General features: G+C 34.7%; 1 protein-coding gene across 2 annotated transcripts in view; it reads right to left on the reverse strand.

Moving 5' to 3' along the window:
• TMEM135 (transmembrane protein 135) overlaps nt 1-12,218 on the reverse strand; it is a 256,778-nt gene that overhangs the window by 88,604 nt on the left and 155,956 nt on the right. For both annotated transcript variants that reach the window (XM_044258354.1, XM_044258353.1), the window contains exon 6: nt 1,962-2,008. In XM_044258354.1, coding sequence (XP_044114289.1) covers nt 1,962-2,008 — 47 coding nt within the window. The remainder of the gene's footprint in view (nt 1-1,961; nt 2,009-12,218) is intronic.

The following is a 12,218-nucleotide window of genomic DNA, read 5'->3' on the forward strand; positions in this document are numbered from 1 at the left end:
TTTGATTGTAGTACTTTATAAATGGTTTTATTTTACCATTTGCCAAACCTCTTTTGTTGAGTTATTCAAACTAATTTCTGCCAAGAACACTAGGAATTTGGTGATAGTGCTTCTTTTAGGAGAAAACAACCCCTTTCCTCAGAAAACTGAAAATGTTTGTTTTGGCACTAAAACCTTGTATTGAGCCTTCTGGAAAGTATTTTAAATTGTTGTTTTTAACCTAGACTTTGTGACTGAAACAGGAAAAGGTTTCATAGCTCTACACCAAAATACATATTTATAGGGCTGATTTTCTTCCTACACCAAAAATACTACGTTGATGGCAGCAGTTTTCAAAGTATGATTTCTGAGGACCAAGCTAAAACTTGGGCATTATCACTATATTCAACAAACAATTTGTTTTTTAAAACCTCAAAAACTGATGACTAAGAAATGCTAACTGTTGATCAAATACACTGTCTTTACGTGTCATATTGGAAGGATTGCTGCATTTAACTATCTTCTTTTAGGAATTTTCACTAAAAGAAAATTTACTTGATATTGTATTTTCCTCCTGTGCTTGTCAACAGAGACAGGTTTCTAAATTTTTCCCTTTTTAATATTTTCCCCAGTAGATCTGCTTTACCTTCAGACTAGACAGACATAAAGATCAAATCATGTGAACTTTGTACAATACTTTTCTAATAATGTATCTGAATACAATACACAATTTTTGGAAACCGATGAAATGATGTCCCTAACTCCCCTACCTCACCCCTATATTATTAAAATATAAGAAAGAGACTATATGGTAGCTCAAACTATTTCACAAAGACTGTCAGTGAGCTGCAGTGATTTTTCAGTCACTAATAATTGACAAAAAATATTATGCACCCACCACCAATCTTTTGAAAATCTCCCTACCTTGAAGTCTGATCTATTTTTCCCTTTAATGGCCTGGCTGTCCCTTTACAAGAATAACAGCAGCAACATCACTTTAAATGTACATATAAATTTTTTTATAAAGTCATAGTAAGTTAAAATCCTATCATTGTGTTTATCAAATATTTATTAGGATGTTCTGGCAGGAATCAGTTGTTTTAAAATTCTGGTATGGTTGAATTGTCTGATTCAGGTAAAAAAGAAAAAAAAAATGAAGATATGTACCAAATACATCTTATTAAAATCTGTAACTGCTTTTGTCAATCCAGTACAAATTTTAATTTTAAAAGTTTGATCCTTCCTGCTATTCCTGAACCCTCCCTATTCCAAAAATAAATAAATAAATAAATAAATAAAATCAAGAAAAAGTCTATTCAAATTACTGTAATAAGAGTGAAATAAATGGGAATTACTGGTATCACAAATGTTATGAAGGCGTGGAATCTTCCCAATCCAAAATCCCCTTTCTGTACTGCTATGGTTATAGAACAGTGATATCCTTTTCATTGGCCTTGAAATCTTGAGCCATCCTAAGACTCCTCCATGGGCCTCACCGTTTCAGGTCAATGGGAAATACAATTCTGACATGATGGACTCATTTAATATTTTAAAGATGATGACTGATGTGCTAGATTACCTCTGTAGAAGATTTATATTAAATCCTACCAACATTTTTTTCTTAATTTAAAATGTTGACTGTTTTATAAGGAGAGTGAAAAACACCTGAACTCGGGTCCACAAAAAAAACAAAAATCCACTTGTCAGGTTTTGAGACCATTTATATACTCAGCTTTCCCAGACAAACCTATTAATAATATGGAAAAAGGGAAAACAAATCTTCTTTCCTTCTCTTCTATTCTACTAGGAAGCAACGGTTTATCTCTAAACACTCTAAGGAGAAAACACAAGAAGAAAAACGAAATCTCATGCCACTTGTGAGAAATAATTATCTAGGGAATAACTTTAGCTACATGGATGATTAAAAACTACAAAGGAACACTATTTTTTCTATGAAAATAAATAGGTATAACAGGACATACCTGAAAAAGAACATGTACATGGCAGCTGTGATGCAGAACAAAAGGACCTACAACAAGGAGAAAATATATTACTTGCAAAAGAACACTGATATCATTTGTGTGTCTTTCTGTTCCAATTTTCACCTCAGTATAGTTACCATACAATGTTATACTAGTTTCAAGGGCATAAGATAATGATTCCCCAATTCCATACATCCCCCAGCACTCATCAATACACCTGTGCTCTTTAAGCTGCACCCCCCCCCACCTTCCCTCTGCTAAACAGCAGTTTGTTCTCTACAATTAAGAAGAATCTATTTCTTGGTTTGTCTCTCCTCTTTTTGTTCCCTTTACTTGTTTTGTTTCTTAAATCCCACACATGAGTGAAATTACAGGGTGTTTGTCTTTCTCTGACTGACTTATTTCGCTCAGCATAAATGGACTCTCTAGCCCCATCCATGTTTCATCATTTGTGTCTTATAAAAGCAAAATACCCACTTAAATCTTGTACCTGAAACAATTTAAAGATGTGTAAAAATAATCATACATGTATTACATTCTCTACCTTTCAAATAAACCATATTAAGGCAATAAAGAGCCTGTACACACACATATAATAATTATATACATTATATATTATACAATATGAATATATATTATGATATGTATGTATGTATATATACTGGGTAGAAGGGTAACATGGTTCAAAAAGGAACCACCATTTTTTAAAAATCATCTCTCAAAATGCCAAGAAAAAGCAAGTCACTTAAGAACAAAGAAAATAGCTCTTCTATAACGAAGTCGGCAAATAAATCATAAACATATTAACTGTTAATACCCAGATGACCAGATTTTTTTTAATGTAAAATACAGTTCAGTTGTCAACCAATTCTAATCAATGAGAAAAACTCCTGAAAATATAATTAATCATCCTTTCTGGGATATGGACTAGCTATTAAAAATTCCTCTAGGGGCGCTTGGTGGCTCAGTGGGTTAAAGCCTCTGCCTTTGGCTCCAGACATGATCCCAGGATCCTGGGACTGAGCCCTCCATCGGGTCCTCTGCTTGGCGGGAAGCCTCCTTCCTCCTCTCTCTCTCTCTCTCTCTCTGCCTGCCTCTCTGCCTACTTGTGATCTCTGTCAAATAAATAAATGAAATCTTAAAAAAAAACAACAACCCTCTAAAAACAGGCGTCTGAACACAGTAAACCTAAGTTTAAAAGCTCTCCTCAAATATGTAACACTAAACACAACCAAATAAGGTATACATGGAGGGATGCCTGGGTGGCTCAGTCAGTTAAGCATCTGACTTGATTTTGGCCCAAGTCATGATCTCAGGGTTGTAAGATCAAGCCCTGCGTCCAGCTCCACACTGGGTATGGAGCCCACCTAAGAATCTCCCTCTCCCTCTGCCCCTTTCTCCCTACTCTTTCTCTCTCTAATGAAAAAAAAGTATATATGGAAAGAATCCAGAATCAAAGTCCTGACCAAAGCTTAGTTGTGCCAATAAAGTGGATCTCCATAAGTTGTTGTAAATCACTGAAAAGCAAGTTGTAAAATGTGTTTTTATGTTAACAACAGTGTAGGCTCAACATGACTGTCAATGGCCCCACATCATAGACAAATGACAAATGAACAATCTTTAACTGTTAAAAGCTGACCACAAAGTACACCAAAAATGAATATAGTGTAAAACAGTGTTTTGCTACTTCCAACACAAATAATTTCTAGTCAACTTAAGGAAAGTCTAATAGTTTTGCTATTACAAATTAAGCTTGAAAGGTTTTCCGCCTTGACTTAGGATAAGCACTACAAACATAAGCTGAATGGCTTAAAAATCTACAAACCAAAGGAAAATAAGTATCAATTACTACAAAACAAATATTTTATTATTTATTACATATAAAATACATAAAATCTTTTTCTATATGTAAAGTATATAAAATCTTTCTAATAAACACAGACACATAATCTTCTGTTCTCCTCACTCCTTCTTTCCCTCTCTCCTTTACATTAACTACCCTATCAATAATGTATAAGGTTCATATCACTGCTTTTGACAACATAACTTAAAGCATATGGATTAACTTTCAGCTACTGATTAACCAATTAAAAATTAAAGTCCAAGTGAGTTTGTTTACTGGTTATAATTTGCCAGCCAATGACCCAGACTATGAACCTCAACTTGTATCTAGCATTCTTTACCCTTTGGACAAAGCCACCCTTCCTAATATTCAATGTTTCATTCCTTCCCTGACCTAGTCATTTTCCCCTTTGCAGACCTACTCACAAACCTCTCTAGAAGTGTCCCACAAATACTTCCCACACCCTCTAACTTCTCCAAGGAAAACTTCCTTAGTCTCTTTCCCTCAAAATGTTGCTATGCTCTATCCTCACATGCTAAATCTACTGATGCTCATGTTAAACTAACATTTATCTCTGCAAATAATTCATCTGAAACTGGGCAAGAGTACAATGTTTAAGATCTCAATCTTTGGATTGAGACAGATCTGAGTTTGAATCTAGCTGTAAGTGACTTTCAAAGCCTTATTTAACTTCCCTAAGCCTTGGATCCTTTGTCTGTAAAGTGAGAATTTTATCTCACTTTGAACTGTTGGGAAGATTCAATGAGACAATGACTGTTAGGCATTGAGCAAACTGTTTCAATCTTGTTTTGTTACTTACAGAAGTGATCTGGATACAAAAAACGTCACCTAGACACCTGAGTCTGGAAAGTTTCTAACAAACAAGCAGACCTTTCAAAATCTCTCAAATCCCCAATATTTGGAGTTCGTTTTTTTATACAGTATAGAGCCAAGAGATGAAAATCTGTGCAAGCAGGGAAGGGGAGGAGAATCTAAAGAATACTGATGTACAATTGATCAATTCATTTACCAGATACGTACTGAATGCCTATTGGGTGCTGGGCATAGTTCTAGAACTTACAACAGTACACAAAATGGACAAAATCCTTGCCCTAATGAGAGCTATCTTTTAGTTAGGTATAAGATATTAAAGGAAAAGCTAGTGATAGGAGTTCTGGAGAAAAACAAAGCAGGGTAAGGAAATAAATGCAGGAGAATAGGGGTTGTTGTTTTATATAAAGTGGTCAAGGATGCAGAGACTTGATACAGACACTGAGGAAATGAGAGATGAGCGAGGGGACTGTATCAACAGAACCACTGGAAAGGTCTGATTTTTTATTATGAAAGGTGTTTAGTACTGTCTTAATTAAAGAGGCTAAAGAAGGGGCGCCTGGGTGGCTCAGTGGATTGAAGCCTCTGTCTTCCGCTCGGGTCATGATCCCAGGGTCCTGGGATCGAGCCCCGCATCGGGCTCTCTGCTCAGCAGCGAGCCTGCTTTCTCCTCTCTCTGCCTGCCTCTCTGCCTACTTGTAATCTCTGCCTGTCAAATAAATAAATAAAATATTTAAAAAAAAAAAAGAGGCTAAAGAAAAACTGAAATGTGGGTGATGTAGTATTTCAAATTTTTAATCGATTGTGTTAATTTACTAAATAGCTTGACTTTCAAAAAATGGTTTTCCAAATAAATGCAAATTTGTAATTAAATAAGAAGATGTTTCTGTGCTTCAAATTACAGAATTTTAAAGCTAAAAAGAACTTAGATGAACCTCTATTTCTTCATATCAGGAAACTAATATGCTGAGAAGGCAGGTGATACACCCATGCTTACTAGTTGTATCTTGAATTTCCTTCACTAAACAAATATTGGCCAAATGAGTTCCTCTATAGTTGCTCTATACAGACAATATTTAAATACAGTTTTGATCCTCCAGGAGCTCAAAGGCACTGCTCCACAGTCCAGTTCTATAGCTACTATTCACATGAGGCTAGTTCAATTTTTTAAGAGTTTTACTGATGTAAAACTAACATACTTAAAATATATAATTTTTTAAGTCTTGACATAGGTACATACTATATACCTACCATCATCATCAAGATAACAAACATCCAGCACACCCAAAAAGTTAGTAGCTTATTACCCTCTTCATATCTGTGGAATTTGTAGTGCTGGCACTGCTCTCATTCCCAATTTAGTAGTCTGTATCTTATTTTCTTGACCAGTCTGGTGTAGATATGTTAACTGCACTGATTTTACCAAAGAACAAACTTTCAGTTTCATTAATTTTCTCTATCATTTTTGTGTTCTATTTCATTGATTTCAATTTGATCTTAATTAGTTTCTTTTCTGTTTGGATTTCATTTGCTTTTGTTCTCCTATTTTCTTAAAGACTGAAATTTAGGTCATTGATCTAGATTTTTTTTTTCTTTTAATATAGGTATATAATGCTATTAATACTTTCCTAAGATCTGCTGTACCTGTACCCTGATGATTTTGATAAGTTGGTTGCCCATTTTTATTCATTCAAAATACTTTCTAATTTTGCTTTTGCTTACTTCTGTGATCCACAACTTAGAAGTATGTTATTTAGTTTCCAAACATTTGGGGATTGTAAGTGACTTTTCTGTTGTTACTGACTTATTTGATTCCATTATGGTCAGAAAATACTTTATTTCTATATTTATTTAGAAATATGACCTGATTATTTCTAAATCAGGACTTATTTTGAGTCCCAGAACATATCAGAATATGTTCCATATACTTGGTAAATATCCACGTGTATTTTTTTTTTTTTAAGTCATCTCTACACTCAACATGGGGCTCAAGGTCACAATGCTGAAACCAGGAGTTGCATGCTCTTCAGACTGAGCCCGCCAGGCACCACCCTGCCATGTGCATTTTAAAAGAATGTGCATTCTACTGTTGCTGGGAGAGGTATCTATAAGTAACAATTAGGTCAAGTTGGTTGACAGTGTTGTTCAAATCTTCTGAATCCCCAATTATTTGTCCACTTGTTCAATCAATTACTGAGAGAAGTTATCAAAATATGTCCTGCCATAATTGTGGAGTTGTCTCCACAATCTCTCCCTGTAATTCTCCTTGTAGTTTTCCTTGGGTATTTTGAAGCCTTCTTTTTAGGAAAATAAACATTTAGAATTATGTCCATTTTATCATGATGAAATTAGCTTCTTTATCTCTGATAATATCCTTTGCTCTGAAACCTATTTTGTCTGATAGTAACACCACATTTCTTTTGATACTATTCGTTATCCATTCTTTTAACAGATTGGGCTTCTAAATTACAAGTTCACTGTGTGTAGGCATCTGTTGTTTCTTGCTTTTTTTAAAATCTGATAATCTCCATCTCTTCATTGGCATTGAGTGTTCATATTTAGTATGACTACTGGTAAGTTCAAAATTAAAACTATCATCTTGGTATTTATTTTTCTATTGTTTCTCATTTGTGTCCTTTTTCTGCCTTTTCCAAATTAACTATTTTTTATGATTCTCTTTTCTCTCCTTTGTTGGCTTATTTTAGTGTTTGTTTTAGGATTTACTATATGGAACTTGAAATTGATACAGTCTCCACTGAAGGGATATTATACTACTTAATATATAATATAGACCTTTACGATAGGATACTTCCATTCCTCCTCTTCTGCCATTTGTGCTATTGTTGTCATCTATCATACTGTAACCTATACTATAAAATGACTACATCTTAACATTTTTTCCTTTAAAAACGTAGATCTAAAATAGTTTCTTTTGTTTTGAAAGATTTTTGCAGGGTGTAGATTTTTAGGTTGAGGGATCATTTTATTTCAATAGTTAGCTCAACAAATGTCACTCTAAAATCCCCTTATAATTTGATTTTGATGTGTCTTGCAGTAGTCTTCATGTTTCTTCTACTACAACTTCATTAAATTTCTTGGGCCTGTGAGTTTACAATTTTCACCAAAACTGAAAATTTTTCAGCCAGAATTACATCAAATTTTTTTTTCTTTTCCCCTTTCCTTCTTTAGGAACTCAAATTAATGTACAGCAGGTCCTCTGAAGTTGTCTCACAACTAACATTCTCTTACTTTGTTTAAAAAAAAAATCTCTTTACTTTCTCTGTTTTGAGTTGTTTCTATTGTTATGTCTTCACTAGTATTTTCTTCTGCAATATGTGTCATTAATGCCATTCAGTAAATTTTCCATCTTCCGCATTGTAATTATTATCTCTCGAAGTTTTAGATTTTTTTCCCCCTATTTTCCATGCCTCTAATTTTTTGAAACTATGGAATTCAGTTATAGTAACTCTTTTTAATGTCCTTGCCTATTAACTCTAACAGTCAGTTTGGGTTTGATATTGACATATTTATTGTCTCACTACAGGTCAAATTTTCTTGTTTCTTACTGCATGTCCAGTAATTTTCACTGGAGATTAGACTCTCTGAATTTTACCTTGGTGAGTGCTGGTTATTTTTGTATTCTCATAAATCTTCTTGAGCTTTGTTCTGTGACACAGTTGTTTGGAAACAGTCTGATCATTTAAGGACGTGCTCTTAAGATATTTTCGGATGGAGTAGACTAGTGCTCAATTTAGAGCCAATTACTCCCCATTACTGAGATAAGACCCTTCTGTGTACTTTACCCAATGCCACATGCATCTTCAGGTTTTCCAGTCTGGCTAGTAGAAACAAGACACTCTTCTACCTGCTATCTGAAAGCCTAGCACTCGAGGAAGGACTTTAAATCCTCTCAGGGTGTTCATTCCTTGGCCTGAGGCATTTCCCGCAGGTACAGGCCCTAATCAGTAAGCAGCTAAGCACTTTTCTCTCTAGACTTCTTTTTTTTTTTTCTCTCTAGACTTCTGTTCTGTGAACTCTATCCAGCATAGGCTCCTCTCACTCTCCATTAAGTTTGTTCAACGCAGAAAGTCCTTAACTACCAGAATGCTTCCTCTTTGATTCAACCCTGGAAACTCCCCACGCAGTAAGCTAGCATACTCCTAGGGCTCACTTTATTTGTTTCCCTGCTCTCAGAGACCTCTGCCTTTCAGCGCCTAATGTACAGGACCCTGAACCATTGTTTCGTGTGTTGTGCAAGTTTTGGTTGTTACAGATGAAGGAGTAAGGATTATCCTGACCAACCAGTAACTTACTACATCAAGGACAGAAGCAGAGTGTAGTTAAATTTAAATTATTTACAACTAAATAACATTAAAATTCAGTTCCTCAGGGGGTGCCTGGATGGCTCAGTCATTAAGTGTCTGCCTTCCACTCAGGTCATGATCCCAGGGTCCTGCGATGGAGCCCCGCACCGAGCTACTGCGCATCAGGCTCCCTACTTAGGGAGCCTCCTTCTCCCTCTTCCTCTGCCTACTGTTCCCCCTGCTGTGCTCTCTCCCAAAAAAATATATAAAACCTTTAAAAAATAATAAGATAAAATAAAATTCAGTTCCTCACTCACACTAGTCATATTTCACATAATATAGCCACATGTAGTTGTGGATACTATAATAGAAGAGATACAGAACAGCTCCATAATTGCAAAAAATTCTATTACAACTGTCTGGCTAGTGAATGGTATCTCCACTGTGTACTGTGGTAATGTTATATAGCACTTAAAATATTCTAATTTTGACAGTAAAGCAGATATCTGCATTCATCTATGTTTATACTTTACACTTCTATGTGAAAAGTAACACAAAATTTATAACCATACCACTTAATCTACTCACTTGTAGAAACAATATACAAGTTTATTGTATATAATAATATATAATTATTATAAATAATATATAATTATTATATACAATAATAATTATTGTATAATTATTATTATTAATATAATATATATTACATCTATTGTAAAGCCTAAATGAGATAACACACATAAAGCCTAAAAGAGATACTAGTACATCAAAGGCGCTCGAGAAATAGTAACTATTCACAAGAAGTAATTTCTCTGTAATTCTCTTCCATTTCACAACCACTGCACAACATACCGAAAAAGGATAAGGAATTTTGCAATTATTTTTTTACTTTAATTTTAACATTTTTTAACTCAAAAAGCAATGTAGGGCATGCTACATCATGGATGAACCTCGAACACATTATTTAACAGAAAGAAGCTAGTTAAAAATGACCACATATTGTATGATACCTTTTATATGAATTCCAGGATAGACAAATCTATTTACAGAAAGTAGAGTAATGGATGTCTAGAGCTAGGGAAGTGAGGTATGACAGCAACTGTTTACTAACAGTACAAAGTTTCTTCTAGGGATGACGAAAAGTTTCTAAAATTAGACTATATGGATAGATACAGAACTCTATAAATATACTAAAACTCACATGATTAACACTTTCAAATGGCAAATTTTATAGCATGTAAATCACATGTCAAAAACTATTCAAACTGATTTTTACAAAGTAATGCACATACGAAATAAAAACAAAACTGCAAACTGAATAACAATAATACAGTGAAAAGAAATTTCCCTCTTTTTCCAGATCTCTGATATCCTATCTGTGCATACATTTGTATATAGATACATACCTAATAAAGGCATTGTTTTATACTTCCCTTTCTAATTTTACACACACACACACACACCCATGCATAAATGCTGACTTTTTTTTAAAACAGTCTATGAATAGGTATTTAGAGTGAAAGAACCAAAAAATATTGAATACCAAAATACATTTTGCAAACATGCACTTAGATCTTTTGAGGCAAATTCTTAGATGTGAACTCACTGTATTTAGGTCTAGCTGCATTTTTTATTTTGATTCATTCCCACCATCCATATATGAAAGCACTTATTTCCTTACACTACCTATTTTCCCATACCCAGTTTGTGTTTTATTAAACTATTTATCCTTGCCAATCTGGACGGATGGAAGAAGTGAGAGCTCATATTGTAGCTGCATTTTTCTTTAAGTGAAACTGAGCCTCTGAGATTTATAAACATCTTCGTTCATTTTTTGGTCAGTTGGTTTAATTCTTTTTCATATCCTTTGCCTATTTTTGGATTGTTGATCTGTTAAAAACCATTTTTTAAAGATTTTATTTATTTATTTGACAGAGATCACAAGTAAGCAGAAAAGCAGGTAGAGAGAGAGAAAGAAGCAGGCTCCCTGCTGAGCTGAGAGCCCAATGCGGGGCTCAATCCCAGAACTCTGAGATCATGACCTGAGCCAAAGGCAGAGGCTTTAACCCACTGAGCCACCCAGGCGCCCCCATTTTTATTTTTCGAAACTGCATATACTTATATGAAAACACAGACTTGATTTCATTATTATCTATTTACCCCAAAAATATGAATAGTTAAATAAAAAGTAATCATGGAAGGAAATCTTATAATGCCCAATGCCAACAGAACATTTTAGGCAAAGAGTACACACAAAGTATAACAAATAATACGAAAGTAAAGTTCATTCAGTTGAAAAATAGTTTCTTCTGGAATGCCTTTTTAGGAAATGATAGATTTACAATACATGGTTTCCTCCTATCGAGGTTACAAAACTTTCAGGAAAAAAAATTGTACCATTATTCTCCTCCCTCTGTGGAATTATATGAAAACTGTCCCTCTCAAGGCTCTAACAAAGAAACAGTATCACAATATATGAATACTTTAAAATCCTAAAATTAACCAGAAATATTAAAAATGTGAATATGGCCCAGTGTGAACATGTCCTGGAAAAGAAAGCTGTTTTTACCATTTAAGCCTCAAAATGGTTAAAACACATATCCTGAAGTCATTTTAGAGCCTACTAGAGACCTAAACAGATGGTGCATTTAACTACTTCCTACCACAGTGCTCTCCTGCTTTTCTTTAACATACTCGATAAATGTTCCTTGTCCCCGACCACTCCTTCTTGAGTGTGTCCAAAGACAATGACACCCTTTGCTGCCTGGCCTTCGTTACTCATCAAGCCCACTTACCCCACATTCATTGAGCCCTCTTCCTCCTTGACACAAATACTGAAATCTCACCTCTGTTTCTATAAAAGAAGCAACAAACTTCCCTTGCCCCCATGTACTTTAGTCATACGTTAGCCATGCATCCACCCCCCATTCACAAAAACTGATCTGGTGTCTACGTGTTTCTAACACTTTGTGACTTGAGAGAGAGCTATACAAAGGAAAGCTCCAGACAATCAGGAGCCTGTATGATCTTTGGGTGAAAAAGAACAGATAAAGCACAGGTTCTCAACTTCATTTACATACATATTCAGTACTTGCTACATTGCCAGCATATTAGGGAAATGAAACTACATAACAATTGATGCCTGTTGCCCTTATGAGGTGAGTCTTGTGGAAATGTGGGTACATTAACAAATCACTCCAAAATGATATGCTAGGAACAGAATATTTACATGTCACCCTTCAAGAAGTACTCGCCAAAACATCTGATTATGTTATT

The sequence above is a fragment of the Neovison vison genome, chromosome 7 (assembly GCF_020171115.1).
Source record: "Neovison vison isolate M4711 chromosome 7, ASM_NN_V1, whole genome shotgun sequence".
Lineage (NCBI taxonomy): Eukaryota > Metazoa > Chordata > Mammalia > Carnivora > Mustelidae > Neogale > Neogale vison.